Source organism: Anopheles moucheti, chromosome X, assembly GCF_943734755.1.
Source record: "Anopheles moucheti chromosome X, idAnoMoucSN_F20_07, whole genome shotgun sequence".
NCBI classification, from domain to species: Eukaryota; Metazoa; Arthropoda; class Insecta; order Diptera; family Culicidae; genus Anopheles; species Anopheles moucheti.
Genome location: NC_069142.1, coordinates 5,744,287 through 5,759,812, shown reverse-complemented (window position 1 = coordinate 5,759,812; position 15,526 = coordinate 5,744,287). Strand labels below are relative to the sequence as shown.

Here is a 15,526-nt window from a genome sequence, read left to right as displayed (position 1 = left end):
TGCCACCTGAAAGCGGTGAAGCTTTGGAGCACCATTTAACGCAACGCAAGATACGCAGCAGCACTACTTTTTTACATATTTATTTCAATAACTACATTATAAGCAAATTGCTTTATTGGTTTGATTTTTTTTGTTGTTAGTAAAGTTTATGAAACATATTACCAAAATAATCATAACAACTGTCAGCAATTAGGATTTTTACAAAAACGAAAAAAACGTGTGCGTTATCTTGAAAAAGTTTATTATTTTTTATCACGTGCTAGATAAACGAAGCTACAGAACAATAATGGCTATATTGTTTTGTATTTATATATATATATAATATCAGGAAAGAAGGGAGTAAGATCATACACACCTTCGGCCTGTGTTCGCTCTAAATAATCGAGTGTTTGGTAGTGTGAAAAAGAAGCAACCCTACGCTAACGAAACGTGTCCGTACCTTAGCATTCCTCTCAACGCCTATCTTAGATTTTCGTTTTTTTAAAAAAAAAGGAGTAAGCATTTACGATTCATCGATTCGTAGATGCGCGCTAAACTATCCGTGTTCGCTGCCTTATCTTGCATTACGCTATGTGTATGGTTGGTGTTCGTATTGCCTAGCGCAGTGTGGTTATGGCCACCACATTCAGCTCTGGTTGCCCCAAACGCGCTGTTCGATCCAGTCCAGGTAGCGGGAGACGCGTGTGTAGACGCCGGGTACCGCCGCACCACACGGTGCCCCGGTCGATACAACACCGACGAGGTAAAACTTTGGCCCCACTTGCATTACCAACGGTCCACCGGAATCGCCCTTACATGCGTCCGTGTACTCGTCCTCCACCTTTTCCCCTAGCGCACATATATGGTTTTCGTTGATGTTGATTTTGAGAAACGCCGCACTGAACAGCTGCTGGCACTTGCTGACCGACACCTCATTTACCGTTGCCTTCCACAACTTACTGGTGCGCTGACCTAATGGGATGAAGAAAAAAAGGATTGATGAGCATATTGAAGTAGGGTGGGGTAAAAAGAAGTACAAGAAATACTATGTTCAAGATTCTGGAGAGATCTCCAATAAGCCATACCATAAGGGAATGTATGTAAGGGACATCTAAGGGATAGGTATAACAATCCTTACCATTGCCATCGAGTCCAAAGCCCATCACAGTGAGATTGACTGTCGATCCAATATTGTCTACATCCGTATTGAGGCAGACCGGCCCAACGTCCCGTTGATAAACGACGTCCTCCTCTAGCTCTAGCAGCGCTATATCGTTCATCCGTTTACGATAATTCTCGTGCATGTGCAACTGCCGCACCGTGTACTCGTCCTTTTCCTTTTCGTTCAGATTCACGATCGCCAACTGCACCTTGGCGGGCGACGCATGTTCGAAGCAGTGTGCCGCCGTCAGCAGGAACCGTTTCGCGATCAGTGACGCACCGCACATGACATCGTCGCCCTGATCGTCGGTAGATAGTACCCGCGCCATGAACGGAAACTCGCCAAGGGTTGCCTCCAGCCGCCGGCCGGACACATGGTCGGTAAGCTGCGACGATGCACCCTGCATCCGTTCGCACTCCTGTTTGGCGATCCGCGTGGTGATGCGGTTGCTAGTACCGGCACCGGCATCCGGGCAACAGACAACCGGATCGTTACCGCTGAACTCGCACCGGGCACCGTTGGCGCGTATGCCCTGCGGGCAAATGGACGCCTTCCGGCAGATGCCTGTCCCTGACCCCGGCAGACCACACTTGTCACCCTCTAGAGGTACAGGGAGACAGGGAAATAGAAGGGGAGGAGGGGAAACAATCAGTGTAAACAAAGCGTTGAGCGTGACCTTAAACACTATTTCAAAGAAAAAGCTGCTCCGAATGATATCTGGTAACGCGGAAGCGAAGTTGTTTGGAGTTTTCTCGCTTGTGCGACTGATCGTATGCGTCATCTGTCACCTGTGGCTGCCCGGGTGACTCATCTCACGCAATCCCAACACCAGTTGTAACGTTTCCGTCAGCGATGTGTAACGCGCAATTCCATCACATTCATTATGTTTCTATCATACACACACACTCACACACATACACATCCATACACACAGATACACACACACACACACAGGCTGGGAACTAACCGTATAGTCCGTCGGGTTCGGACGGGAAATTAAAATCACCCGCACTCCCAGTCACGGCACCAAGCAGGATGTACAGCAACAGGAAAGCGATGCAAAGAAGAGGCGACTGACCCGCACCGTAACGGCAGTAGAACGGCACCGACCGTGAGTGCCAACGTCGTCGTCTCATTGTACCTCCGCTCGGTTCGTTATCTGCCTGTTTCGCACGAAGTGCGTTTCCCGTGTGTAACGCGTCCAGCATCCTCGCCAGCACGTAAGCTACGGCGAGGTAGCGATGTAGGTCCACCACACACGCAACAATCGCGTCCACTACTACTGCGCCAACCGAGAACAGTGCCCATTAGCACATTCTTAGCCCGACTGCAACCCGAACATTTGCGACGTAGTAGTGGTGACCGTTACTGGTGGTTTGCGTTACGTGTCCAGGACCTGATAGCGGTGCCGGCGATAAGCGATCGTTATCATCCGCTTAGCAATTCGCAACCCCAGAACCGGTGACACACGATTTAACACACAGCTGCGCATCAGCGCTCCTCTTCTCGCTCTTCCTGTGTCGATCATTTACTGCGCGCGGCAAAGCAGGTTTTTGCTCGGTGCCCCCACATCGATTCCGGTTTGCTATCGGTTCTCGTTGGGTCCGAAAAACAAAACCGGATTGTTTATTTTTGAGATGCGACTGTGCCCAAAGTGTGGCATACCCGAAACGGGCATTGGAGCCTGAGATCTTGGATCGGATGCGAAGCGTAGGCCACGTTGCATTGTTGCTTTCCTGGTGCTGGGTTGTAGCCGGGGCAGTTTTGCTGAACGTGTAATGGTGGTGCTGTAGGTTGTGCACTTCCGTACTAGCCGCACACACGCATAGAAATTCTTCGCGTCTCACACCAACACGCATCGCTTAAAGATCACATTCTTTTCATGGCTGTTGTTAAACAATTTAGCAAACCAACGAATCCTCCCGCAATCCGCATTCCCCGCCACGGTGGAGAAGGGAAAGTTTGAAGCGGGAACCTTGGACTGTCATCGAACCGGTTAGTTCATCTGGCGCACACTCACACACGCTCGTGGCGCTCCGTGGCCGGATCGGGTCCGTTCGTTTGACAGACGATTGGTGGTGTGCGGTTGATTGCGGAACCTCGATCGCTCACTTACCGTAAAGTACGCTGTCCATGAAGATGGTGTCTGGGGAGGGTGCGGCCAGCACGGCAGCCGCCAGGCTGAGCAGCAGCACGATCGTACACATTCGATGATCCATTCCTGCACGAACCGTACGCGTCCTTAACGGCGATCACTTCCCCAAAACTTGATGTCCCCACACAACACCCGAGGTGACGATTGATGACCCAACACAGCACGGTGTGCACGACTGACATTTACCGCCCTCTGGAGCGTTGGCAAAACCCGTCCCGTATGCTTCACCCTTTTCCGCTCCGGTCTGATCGTTGAGCCTGATCGGTTGATGTCGCGCGCGCGCGCACACGTTCGTCCAGCACTAATCGCCACCAAACACCACACGAAACTGACTGTTGTGCCTTGGAAACGGCGCCATCTAAGCGATGCCTTTACAAGCACGCTCGGTGAGTGTGTGAAACGATCGCGGCAGCGGTTTCGCGTATCAATACGCAAAATAAAAGCGGCATAACGCTCGCCCGGAGCCTACCGGTAGTTGGAATTTCAACCCCCGAAAGTTTTCGTTTTAGCGTGCGTTGCAAACTGCGCGCACTTTCGTTGGCCGGTGTTGAAGTGTCACAGTAATTTGAGATGCGCGTACGACACACATCTGCTACCAAACATAAACATTGATAACCTGTTGCTTTTGGATTTTCCTGGTAGAAACTCCCTCGTTGCTGTTGGTCAAATATTTTTTTAAAGCTACCATCATTACAAATGATGTATTTATAGACAAGTCATATTGACGAACTTGGTAAATACAAGCTGATCGACTTGATAACTGGAGGGCAATATACTGATGTTAGGAAGGTGCTTTGATAATGTCCACCATGTTTAAATCCTCAACTGTTTAGAGTAGTCTCGGGTGAACATGATTCAGATTTATGAAGCTCAATACACCTTTGAACTGATCGCAGGAATCTGACTCTCTATTTCAATGCTCAAAGAATGAATCCTCAAGAAAGAATCAATGAATCCTCAAAGATTCATGAATCATCCACAATTTCCACCACAGTGGCGATTCATTAATTGGGAGTCGATTCGTGATTTGATTCTTCTTACAAAATCCATTAATACTAGTTTAGTTTAGTTTAGTTTAGAGTTCGCTTCTTAAGCTAACTCAACAATACAATTTCATTGTATTCATTTAACAATTTCTGAAGCTTTTAATCAAACATCTTCTTTGCACTGCAAAGAGAGAAAATTATCAATTCAAACATAGAGCACCCTGTCTCTCTACTGTAACGTTAGCACCGAATGTCTAATCTACCCTGAATACGAAGGTCGCCATTTTTTTCGGAGAATTCGCAACACTGCTATAATTTGTCGCTATTTGCTGCTTGTTGATAAGAAACCTAATATACGTCGAATGTTTAAAAGAACTCTGTTTCTTTCCTTCCAACGATGGTTATGAAATCGTAAGCGGTGTTGGAATCTGCATGTCTGTTGTTATTTCGTTTGGGGGTGGTTTGGCCCGGATGGGAGTTTTCTCGTATAACTGCTCTATCTATAAGGGGAATCTATATAACACCTTTAATACTTGAACCTTTACCAAAAGTCATTAATTATTCAAACAAGATGGGATCATCCATAGTGCGGTTAATGACTTTCTTCCACTGAGGACTTGATACCTGCGGGAATCAAACATTTAGAGGTATTTCCCTTTATGACAGTCAAGAAGTCCGTTTGAGCATAAGCGACAAATGTTTCGTACAGTAAAGTACTCCAACTTTATACAATTCCAGATCTTGTCACTGTCAATCGCAGTCAAATGTGTTTATATTAAGGTTTTACATAAACTTCTTTTATTGGAGATTATATTACAGCTATCCATAGGTATCCACGTATCTCAATTCTGGTACCTCTTCGTAGGACTTTGTGACTCTAAAAGATAATTCCTTTACGTTCTAGGCCACACAATCGATTCGATCCAGTCGAGATAGGGTGCTACCTCGGTGTAGATGCCCGGGATTGGAGAACCGCAGGAATGACCGTTCGAGGTAATGCCGACCAGATAATGGCGCCCATCCACGTTCAGCTCGAGCGGTCCACCGGAGTCACCCGGGCAGGTGTCGGCGATCGTTTCGTTGCGTTCGTTTCGTCCAAGCGCACACAGCTGCCCGGGATGGAGTCCGGCCGGATTGCGACGGTTCCGTGGTAAGTTGCTCGCACACACATCCCGCTCGACGATACTGACGTTTGCCTTCATCAGACGTGTCGCTATTTCGGTCTCGCCCGGCAGCATCGTACCCCATCCCTGCACCGAAAGCGTCTGCTCCGGGCCGGGTGGACCACCGGTCGCGTTCGTGTACAGACAGATCGGATCGACGAACGGCCAGTCGCCGGTCACCGGGTCGGCCAGTTCGAGCAGCGCAATATCGTTCTGGTACCGGACGGGATGGTAATCAGGATGGGGAGTCGCATTGCGTATCGCAATGTCCAGCGGTTCGTCGACGATGCGGGCCGGCTGAAGCTCGAGTACACCGAGCCGTGCAAATACAGGCTTTTCCCTCAGACAGTGTGCGGCTGTTAGGAGAAACCGGGGCGAGATAAGACTGGCGGCACACCGGAACAGGGACGGAGAATTCGCTTCCGACCCGTTGGGTAAAGCGTACCCGAGTGCCGCCATGTACGGGAACTCGCCAAACTGGGCGACGACACCGTTGAAGATATGATCAGCTAGTCCGGTCATGTTCGGGAACTGTTCGCACTGTGTCGCGCTGATACGCTTCACCGGTAGGTTCATAACACGCGACTCGACCCGTATCGGACAGCACACGATTGGCAGGGACATGTTGAAGGAGCAGGTCCGCAACTCGCTCAACGGGGGCGGTTTCTCCAGCAGCCATTCGCACTGGGTCGCCGGCCGGCATACACCCACCGAACCGTTCTTCAGCTCACACGCATCGCCCTCTGGAGGGGAGAGAAAGAGAATCAACACACAGGGCAGGTCTTACACGAAGCATCCGTACCGTACAGCATCGAGTCATCCTCCATCACAATCTGATCAGCGGCCAGCAGCAGGACATGGCCACATAGGAGGCCCAGCAGCGCCAATGTCAGCAGGTCACCGACAGGCAACCGACGGCGACCGTACGTCCTCATATCTCGTCGATCAAACCTCGAACTATCACACACAGGACCCGCCCCGACAAATTGACAGTTCGGATTCGGTTCCACCACCACTGCTTGCTCCACCTTCGCTGTCACCGTCACCAGTACAGCGCAAGGCCGCGACCGCACAGCTGGTAGACTCGAGGGTCGTACCGATTCAACCAATTGATGTAAACAATCAATCTCTCCCTCACACATACACACACGTACACAACACCGTGCGCAATGCGTGAGTGAGTGTGTGTGCGTGGGGGTGTTTGGGAAGTCGATTGATTTTCCGCCCCGAATCGACAGGTGACGACACGTTTCTAGCACGACACTCGTCTAAAAACACCAACAATGCCCGAAAAGCTTCTTCAACGCACACGGCCAGCGCTGCACTGTGCCTGTGTCACCGCGACGCAACAGAAACATGCTCCCAACCAACTATCAATTCATTTGTTCGTGCAATTGTGTGGGTGTGTTTTTTTTTATTTATCACGCAAATAACGAGTTGCTTGAGCTTCTTCTCCCTTCACATCTTAATCTCTTACTCCCTGTCTCTCTCTCTCTCTCTCGCTCTCGATCGTGTAGCGTAGTGTGTAGGGGAAGAAATGAAGAAGATGCGGAAGAGATCACCAACAACGACCAGTAGTTCCGGTTTGGCAGGCGAACTACTGCGAACTTAGTGGTTCTTGACCTAGAGGAGAAAACCAGCAGAGGAGCAACAACTTAACGACCTTGATCCGCAGAACAGCTTAAGCTGGTGAGGCCGCTCCACCTTACCAAGCGTGCCATTTCGTTTTCGGCAGACGTCAAACGGTTGTTCCAACCAATTTCGTAACTTGCTCGAAGTGCAATCACACCGCGTATGAGGACGGCTGTACTACATTCTAATCGCGCTGTAACGTCATGGGTCAAGTGTAAGGTCAAGTATAAGATGATCTTTTGGTGATGATGATGCTCTATCGTACATCACTACCCGCAACCTCTACACTATGAAGGCAGCGGCATGTGGACACAAGAAACCACAAGAACAACAGCATTGAATAGCTTTATCACGCCTGTTAGTGCATTTGTTTCCATCTACTGTCATCTTATTTATCGCGTAAAATACACAAATCACACACACAGATACCTTAACCATTGGTCAAGGGTGTTACGTTCGTGCAGGAAATCCAGCAGGGAAACCAGTTTTCAGCAGGGTTAAAGCACATATATCAAACCCAGATGATAATCTAGTGCAAGGCATCACGCGTCTCCATCACATCTCTGGAAGGTCAGCTGTAGTTGCCGGTGCTGCCACCTGGCGAGCGCTAGCGGAAACACATTGGGGATGAAGAGAATCGAACCACCAGTAGATTGTGCTATGTTTTTTTTATATACTTTTATAGCTGTACAAGTGTTCTTGCTCTTGTCCTGTTTGTATAGAAATTACACCTTCGCGACAGGCTGCATTGTTGAGTATTGACTGTTACTGCCCATATAGTGTGATCATCTCTTCGGTGATCGAAGTCTTTCGTAGTGCAACTTTCATTATAATCATTTAGACAATCTTCTTCAGTGCCCTGCTCTCTTTCCCTCACTCATATCTCATATATATATCTCGCTCCTCCTCTCTATATCTCTCTGTCTACTTGCTTAAAGTTCTAACCATGGCTCGCGCTCAAAAGAAATCTATTTGGATCAAGTTCCGTCAAAGTCCAATGGTCAAACGTCCCTATCCCCATACGATACTTTCGATCCAATCGATGTAGGCTGCGACACGTGTAGATACGCTGGGTGTATTACTGCCACAACCGTTCCCGAACGAGGTGACCCCGACCAGCTTGTACTTGCCGTCGTCCAGAATTTGAAGTGGCCCGCCAGAATCGCCCTGGCACGTATCGCCCACCACCTTGGTTTCTTCGTTTTCACGCCCGGTTGCGCAGTACTGCGTCGCGACAATACCCTGCGGTAGCTTCCGGTTGTTCTTCAGCAGGTTGCTGTCGGCAAAGCTTTGGTTGCACTTTTGCCACGCTACTGTTGTAAGGTTCACCTTCATCAGCTGGTTCGACCGGAGATTACCTAAAACAGTACCAAGTGAGTCAGAAAAATGGGGACTGCTGGGGAATGCTTTCTTCATAGACGTACGGTCTAGATCGATGATGCCGTAGCCTTCCGCGGTGAGTACCGTTGCCTCGGGCAGATCCGATAGATCATCGTTGAGACAGATTGGATTCACATCTGGTTCGTTCTCGATCCGTCTTTCCAACTGCACTAGCGCAATGTCATGATAGTTCCGATTGGTCCGGTATTCTGGATGGGGAAAGAATGCCTACAACACATAGAAATGGAAATGGTTTAAGCATCTTTTTCGCTTGGTGAAAGGTACAGATCACCATCATACCTTGATTCCTACTACAACGCCATGATTACCAGGGGCAAGATTGTTGGTACCGAGAATGGCCACCGTCGGTCGATCGTTCGTCGGTATACAGTGGGCAGCGGTCAGCAGGAAATCGGAGGAAACGAGACTCGCACCGCACCGATAGCTCACATTCTGACTATCCTCTTCCGCCGGGTAACCAAGCGCCGCCATGAATGGGAACTCGCCCTCACTAGCCTCCTCGCCGTCGATGATGTGGAAGGTGAGGCGCGACGTGTACTTCGGTACCTGGTCACATGCCAGCCGGGACCGTACACCGAACGGACGTGCACCGGCCGTACTGTTCGTTTTGCAGCATATCACCTCCACCAGCCCATCGAAACCGCACGAGACACGATCGGCAAAGCGGCGGTTCTTGACGATCACCTCCAGAAACCAGGGACAGGCAGTTGCATCAGTACAGACACCGGCCGTACCATCGCGCAACTCGCACCTATCGCCCTCTGGGAAAAGAAAAGAACGATACGTGCGTTAGTGTGAGGGACGGGAGCCTTGAAGCAGTGAAGTCGGCTTGTGCAGGGTGCAGTCGTGAGATTAGTCCTGCTTCATGTACACGGCGCACCGACTCCACAGACTCCCAAAACCACACGCTTCACAATTAATACGTGTGCCAGAGAATTCCCGGTAATATTCTCTCTCGCAGTCTTTCCCACATCCTCTCGCTTGTTTGGCTCACCATCAGGGTCATGCTGCAGGGTTATCATCTTGGCGTTCTGGCTGAAAAGCTGTCTTTTTTCGTTAACGCTCGCCTATCGCCAGTAATGCACGCTACGAAACATTCGCATTCTGTTGCGAAACAGGGGGAAAAAGGTACTATATCCCGTAGTACCGAACCGGATCCGCTATATCCAACAAAACTCCCCTCCCGACAGTCCCTCACACGTGGGAAATCCAATTCTGCCCAGTACCTACCGTAAAGCATCTGACAGAGGGCACCGCCAGTAGCGGCCAGCAGCAGCAGCAGCAGTGTACCCGTTATTTGCCGCATTCCAGGCCCGTACCAATACACCTGTGTCGGTTCTTTTTTGTTCGTTTTGGATTATTTGTCAGGAAATGTTTGTCGCTTTTGTTGTGGGACCGCACGCAACAGGTCTGTCCGGCTGCTGGTTGCGATTTCTGCACAGGGTTTTTACCAATGGTAGAGACGACCGGAACCGGTCATTGGCCTTTCTCGCTCGCTTGCACTGCTTGTTTCTCGCTCGTGCAACGGTCAGCCATCGCCCGGATTCAGGCCCAAACCATTGCGTCACGGCGATGTACGAGAACGAGGCGAAAATAAAAACAATAAGCACTACACGGGTGTTCAATTCGACTCTCGGCGATTGAATGTGAAACGGTCGATTATGGTTGAACCATTGCACGTGTTAAAGCCCTACAAATACACACGCACACACTGATATACAGGCACGGAGATAGATCAGGATTTGGCATCTACCGGATAGTGGCTAGGATAGCGATCGTACGAAAAACACAGGACGACATTCAGATAAGCAGTATGCTTTTCGCCCCCCTTCTTGCAAATGGTTTGATTTGACGTTTGGTTGATTGAGTGCGATCATCCACCTATCCTCGGTGTCTTTCGCTTTTCGTACACTTCGTTCGCAGCTGATTGAAGATATGGAGACCCTGGAACACTGGCTCTTCGTCCTAGACACGGGGATGAGGAGCAAAACGCTTGCGTTGAGGTTGGTGGTTGTGTGATCTCTGCTCTCTGCAACTGGACGATCTGCGCCGACGAAGCTCACAAAGCCGACTAACGGGTTCGTCGCGCGAGGCCACCGCGTACAGATGAGTCGCTGCGTCCCGCTCGGCGATTCGCTATGCTTTGGGGGATTTTTAATGAGCGTGTATGTGTGTGTATATCTGTTTGTACACGAGGTGTTACTTCCGACCGGGGCACCCTCTAATCAGTCTCCCGTAGCGAAATCTCTGTAAACCCTTAAGATGCTGGGAGTTGCCGAATAAATGAAGCGTATTAGCTGATGTTCGATTGCACAATTTGTTCTTTTTTTTTAAATCATATCAAGAGTCTTCAATGAATAAGTTTTCAATAGATTGCCTATTAATCGAAGACATCCAAGAGTGAGTTATGGACACAACAATTCCAGAAACTTCAAAGTTTCTTTTCTTTTTAATCTCAAGAGAAATCGATACAGCTTGAATCCAATTGAGCAATCGTGTTCATTACCAACGTTCCTTCTGCAACAACAAAACAAGTTACCGGACGTTCGCACTCCCTGCCTTGAGACTTCTTCCTGGAACGGGATGGAGGCGACACAGATTTTAAACTGTTGTGCAAAACGTATTCCCCATCCCCCGGGGGGCATTCCCTGAAACTGCGTGAATTCTGAAATCAGACACACGAACCGATCCACGCAAGCGAGACATAGACAACATGAAGGCACAGCATGAAGGCGACAAACGATATGACGGCCTAACATGGATCGTAGCGAACGTTGGACACCGGTTGGACATGGAATACGTCGCCGATCGACACGCGAATTATCACCCTCAAGGTTTCCAGGGCAGATCATTCTTTTGTTCGGTTTTATTTCTGTGTTGTTTTGCTCTGTGTACATGTCCAATTTGGTTCATTTCTCTCGTTGGTGCCTCAAAGTTGCACATTCATTGCTGGGCAACAGAGACGTACACATCATGTTAACGTGGCGAGACCCAAACCATTGTATGGAACGCTGAACTTCTGACACTGCGTGGTGGTGACAGTAAATTCTACCTTTCGTATACAATTTAACAGCCCACAAATAGGAGGTTTCTCTAAAACAACGAAGACTTACGGAGATCCTCCCAGCTGTTGTGAGATATTGGAGCTAAATTACTTGCATTTTAGTACATAACACCTAAAGAGAGCGTAACTCCATCATCCGCTATAGCAGAGCTCCAATATAATCCATCTCCAGGAATCCGTTTTTAGGGTACATTCGTCATGGCTGTGGAACTATCTCCATGAAGTTTAGACAAGATCGCCAGAAATCACGCTACGTCGCGTGGGTCTGCTGGCCACACGTGCGATTCGATCCAGTCCAAGTAGTACGAGATGCGCGTGTACACGGAAGGTGTTTTGGACCCACAGCCGGCCCCGAACGAGGTGACGCCGAGCAGATAGTACTTCGGTTCATTCGCACCACCGGCCACATAGTACAGCGGACCACCTGAGTCACCCTCGCACGCATCATTCGCTAGCGGATGGCCATCGACCAGCTGGGTATTACCGCCGGCACAGTACTGTGACGGTCGTATACCATCCTTCATGCGGGCTTTAAACATGTCGTACGCCTTGTTACACTCCTCCACCGGCACGGTGGAGAGGTACGTCTTCAGTAGCGCTTCCGGTGAGTATCGATTCGTCGTATAGCCCCAACCGGCCGTATACAGCACGGTCTTATCATCAAAATCGGCGTCATCGACATGGAGACAGGTCGGCTGCAGTACCGAATCGAACATAAACTGGCTAGTCACCTCGAGCAGTGCGATGTCGTCGTACTTCTGGCTGCTCTTGTACTTCGGATGCATGATGATGTTCTGGCGGCAGAATGGTTGTGGTTACTTGGTGGTTTGTTTCGAAGATTACGGGTAGCCGTGCCTACCTTGATCGTGCGATCCTGTACTTCCTCGGGAATGGCGGGCGTTACTAGATTTATCGTGCCCATCCGCACTATTACCGGCGCACCGAACGATGTACTGTTGCAGCAGTGCGCTGCCGTGACTAGGAACCGGAGCGTGATGAGACTACTACCGCACGCCCATCTGTATGCCGAACCGTCCTCTGCATCATCATCACGGTAGCCCAACGCACCAATGAACGGAACTTCGCCACTATTCGACTTGCTTCCACCGACGATGTGGAACGACAGCCGCGAGTACTTCCCGTCATATGTTGCACAGGCCTTCGCCGATGCCCGCACGCCAACTCGGCTAGGCAAAAGGGAGAGGCGAGTTCAGAGAGGCGTGACCGCAGCAAACAGTCAATAGGGAGCCACCCGCAAACCGGCACTTACTTCGATTTGGTGTGCCCGTCGCCGGTGCGACAGCAGACGATCGGTTCGTCACCTTCAAAACCACAGTTGACCAGCTGCTGGGTGGTGATCTCGTGTGCACGCAGTGCAGGTCGTAACCAGGCACAGCCGGACGCCCGTCGACAGACGCCTTCCGCGCCCGTATGCAGGTGACACTTATCGTTCTCTGTGAGGTTTCGAGAGAAAACTGATGAGGTATTCGAAAAAGGCACCCAACCGGAGGTGAGTACCTACCGAACAGCTCCTCTATGGCGCAGGTGACAACAGACAGGGCGGCCAGCGATAACACCGGCCACCAGCGCATGGTGAGGAAACATTGAAACCGCATATCACCCTACCGGTAGAACGTTCGCGATGGCAATCACAAACGAGACTGCAATGAGACGATGCCAGTTGATGGGACGAAGACGCCCGGTCTTGTCTCGCCCGCTTTTAGACCCTAATGCTACTCAGAACTTTAGTTCAGCTTCACAGCCGATTGTACACTGAACGAAATGTATTGCATGATGTAGATCTGCAGAAACGTCCGCAAAAGACGCCATCGCACCAAACGCACACACTCTTACTCATACACACTCCACACGAGGACAGTGTGATGATCGGAGATAGGGGAGGTGGGGGGGGGGGGGGAGACCGGACAAAGAATGATCACAAACGAAAACAACCGCTTTACGCAGTGTGGCGAGGATCATCTCCCTGAATAAAGATTTCTTTTCAGATTCCTCTCTATCTCTCGCACACTCGTACGCGCTGCGCGCTGTTCGCTGTGCGTTTTGGGTGCCTGATCGGAATTTTTTGGACGCGGTTTCTATCAAACCGGATCGAAGAAACGCGCCCCACACAAACACTCGCACGAAACCTTTTGAACGACAGTTTAGCCCATCGATTGACCTGCTCGTGGTGTTCACCCAACGTATGTGCGCTCCTTCCGCAATATGAAAACAAAAACCGGTCCCGTGGGTGGATGGTCCGGTCCGGTTGGTATCAGAATGCTGGGGCAAAGATAACAGCCAAGAAGGTTCAAGGTCATTCGCGTGGGTAATTATGGTGATTTCTGCAAACAGCAGCAGTCACCTCTTGGCGGGTATTAATTCCCAGAACACGCAGGAAGAATTCCGGTTTTTATTGTGCTATTGTTTACCCATCGTCCGAGTCAGGGTTCTCGCTTTAGAGACGCCATTGCATTATTCCCCTTGGCATCCGTGTAACCTCACAGTACCAGCGTCACCTGCAGCAGGTTCACGACATCGTCGTAACTATCTTCCTGCGTGCGTACGCAGATGTCCACCCGCCGGTAGCCACCACCACGAAGGTCCTCGTGTGTGTCACGCACCTGCAACCGGACGGCACGCCGGAAATGGCGATTCAGCTCGGGTATGCATGCCTCCTTCCCGTACGGTAACCGCAGATCTGGATCCATCCCGACCGTCACGTACGGTGCCCTATTGTCGAGATATTCCTGCAGCGTATACAGCTTCCGATTCTGGGCGTCCAGATAGTCACGCTTCCGGTCCGAGTCGAACAGGGGATGGTAGGCGGTGAGTGTGATCGGCCCGTGCGTCTCATTACCGGGACAGTCCAGCTCGGACGCATCGAAAATGTCTGCCGCCGTTAGGGGGGATAAGAGTGAGTACGGAGTACCGCCAGACATCCACAGCGCCACTTACAGTTGTGTTCTTTTCCATTGACAGGTTTCACCAGCATGTCCACGGACGCAACAACTAGCGTGAGACTTAATGCAAGATGTAGCGAATGCATTTCGCAGCAGCAGACACTTTAGGCGACGGGCAGTAGCAAACTGTGATGTGCAGTAGCACACTGCTGCTAGCACACCAAACACTCGAAAGCAGGTCAAACAAATCATGGCAAAGAAGGGCGAAGTGTGTATACAAAACATGTTGACTCAGCGTACAAATTAGTCTGTTGTTTGCTGATATAATCGATTATTTTTAGTGCTTGAAAACAATTTATTTGGTTAGCGGCACACACTGCGAAGAGCACTCACTGATACGCACTCTCCCGCGCGTTGCACAAGGCACTCACGGTGAGTGAAAGAAAATGGATACCGGGAACTACATCTATCTTCCGTAAATGGCAGCGTTGTAGTTGAAAAAGAAGGTGTCGTACGCTTCAATCACCAATCGTACGTTGCGTTGACCCACACCGCCAGACACGATGTAGCCCCGGCCGGCGGACGAACTTTGATTGACCACTACCTCCACATACGTCACGACGGCACCAACACCGGCGGTTGGGTACTGCAGTTCGAGCTTAACGTCCTGCGGTGTCGTCCAAGACTGCTGGTTCGATGCCATGCCGACCAACCGTTCGCCGGACGAGTGCTGACCGATAGTGTAGGTGATCACCTGCCGGGTACTACCTCCGGCCTCCGGCGCCGAGCGAGATGCGAGTGGAACAATGTGTAGGTCGGGATTTGCCTTACGGAACGCCGCTAGATCCGGGATGGTTTCGATGGACACCTGCACGGATGATGAGACATCCGACGGTGCACCGATGGCACCTCCGAACAGTTGAATCAGTGTGACGCCCAAACAGACCAGCATTGCAGATGGTGGAGACATTTCGACTAGTTTGATTGACGACTATTAGCCCGGCTGCCAGATTTGTAATGCTGAAAGAAGTTTCGGTACTACCCTTATATACCCGCGTCCAGTGCTATCACGATGAACTGGGTT

At 50.3% G+C, this 15,526-nt stretch overlaps 5 protein-coding genes across 6 annotated transcripts; all 5 read right to left on the bottom strand.

The window, feature by feature from the left end:
• Positions 1-145: 145 nt before the first annotated feature.
• LOC128306794 (serine protease persephone-like) lies at positions 146-3,608 on the bottom strand. Of its 2 annotated transcripts, none has more exons than XM_053044408.1 (3): positions 2,109-3,170; positions 1,118-1,741; positions 146-951 (listed from the first exon to the last, which is right to left on the bottom strand). In XM_053044408.1, exons 1-3 carry the CDS (start codon positions 2,347-2,349, stop codon positions 626-628), a joined length of 1,191 nt encoding a protein of 396 aa, XP_052900368.1. In that variant the 5' UTR covers positions 2,350-3,170; the 3' UTR covers positions 146-625. The 2 variants fall into 2 exon arrangements, with proteins under 2 accessions (XP_052900368.1, XP_052900369.1); XM_053044409.1 differs by lacking the exon at positions 2,109-3,170 and adding an exon at positions 3,258-3,608 and having other exon boundaries at positions 151-951.
• Positions 3,609-5,091: 1,483 nt separating this feature from the next.
• Positions 5,092-6,572, bottom strand: LOC128306974 (serine protease persephone-like). Its single transcript, XM_053044660.1, has 2 exons — positions 6,248-6,572; positions 5,092-6,188 (listed from the first exon to the last, which is right to left on the bottom strand). Exons 1-2 carry the CDS (start codon positions 6,378-6,380, stop codon positions 5,176-5,178), a joined length of 1,146 nt encoding a protein of 381 aa, XP_052900620.1. The 5' UTR covers positions 6,381-6,572; the 3' UTR covers positions 5,092-5,175.
• Positions 6,573-7,747: 1,175 nt separating this feature from the next.
• On the bottom strand, positions 7,748-13,134 carry LOC128306518 (uncharacterized). Its single transcript, XM_053044051.1, has 8 exons — positions 13,065-13,134; positions 12,813-12,996; positions 12,402-12,729; positions 11,797-12,336; positions 9,709-9,835; positions 8,758-9,239; positions 8,502-8,685; positions 7,748-8,435 (listed from the first exon to the last, which is right to left on the bottom strand). The coding sequence occupies exons 1-8, from the start codon at positions 13,132-13,134 to the stop codon at positions 8,089-8,091; spliced, it is 2,262 nt and encodes a 753-aa protein (XP_052900011.1). The 3' UTR covers positions 7,748-8,088.
• An 838-nt stretch (positions 13,135-13,972) lies between these two features.
• Positions 13,973-14,597, bottom strand: LOC128307293 (uncharacterized). Its single transcript, XM_053045056.1, has 2 exons — positions 14,498-14,597; positions 13,973-14,432 (listed from the first exon to the last, which is right to left on the bottom strand). The coding sequence occupies exons 1-2, from the start codon at positions 14,586-14,588 to the stop codon at positions 14,041-14,043; spliced, it is 483 nt and encodes a 160-aa protein (XP_052901016.1). The 5' UTR covers positions 14,589-14,597; the 3' UTR covers positions 13,973-14,040.
• Positions 14,598-14,773: 176 nt separating this feature from the next.
• Positions 14,774-15,444, bottom strand: LOC128307082 (uncharacterized). Its single transcript, XM_053044803.1, has one exon. It carries the CDS (start codon positions 15,410-15,412, stop codon positions 14,909-14,911), a length of 504 nt encoding a protein of 167 aa, XP_052900763.1. The 5' UTR covers positions 15,413-15,444; the 3' UTR covers positions 14,774-14,908.
• Positions 15,445-15,526: the final 82 nt, after the last annotated feature.

Excerpts from the sequence above, each read along its gene's own strand:
- LOC128306794 (XM_053044408.1), bottom strand. The coding sequence starts at position 2,349 with ATGCTGGACGCGTTACACACGGGAAACGCACTTCGTGCGAAACAGGCA. Across the intron at positions 1,742-2,108 it reads CGAACCCGACGGACTATACG|AGGGTGACAAGTGTGGTCTG; the intron begins GTTAGTTCCCAG and ends CTGTACCTCTAG. Across the intron at positions 952-1,117 it reads CTTTGGACTCGATGGCAATG|GTCAGCGCACCAGTAAGTTG; the intron begins GTAAGGATTGTT and ends TCATCCCATTAG.
- LOC128306974 (XM_053044660.1), bottom strand. The coding sequence starts at position 6,380 with ATGAGGACGTACGGTCGCCGTCGGTTGCCTGTCGGTGACCTGCTGACA. Across the intron at positions 6,189-6,247 it reads GGATGACTCGATGCTGTACG|AGGGCGATGCGTGTGAGCTG; the intron begins GTACGGATGCTT and ends TCTCCCCTCCAG.
- LOC128306518 (XM_053044051.1), bottom strand. The coding sequence starts at position 13,134 with ATGCGCTGGTGGCCGGTGTTATCGCTGGCCGCCCTGTCTGTTGTCACC. Across the intron at positions 8,686-8,757 it reads GCGTTGTAGTAGGAATCAAG|GCATTCTTTCCCCATCCAGA; the intron begins GTATGATGGTGA and ends TATGTGTTGTAG. Across the intron at positions 8,436-8,501 it reads CGGCATCATCGATCTAGACC|GTAATCTCCGGTCGAACCAG; the intron begins GTACGTCTATGA and ends GTACTGTTTTAG.
- LOC128307293 (XM_053045056.1), bottom strand. The coding sequence starts at position 14,588 with ATGCATTCGCTACATCTTGCATTAAGTCTCACGCTAGTTGTTGCGTCC. Across the intron at positions 14,433-14,497 it reads CAATGGAAAAGAACACAACT|ACATTTTCGATGCGTCCGAG; the intron begins GTAAGTGGCGCT and ends TAACGGCGGCAG.
- LOC128307082 (XM_053044803.1), bottom strand. The coding sequence starts at position 15,412 with ATGTCTCCACCATCTGCAATGCTGGTCTGTTTGGGCGTCACACTGATT.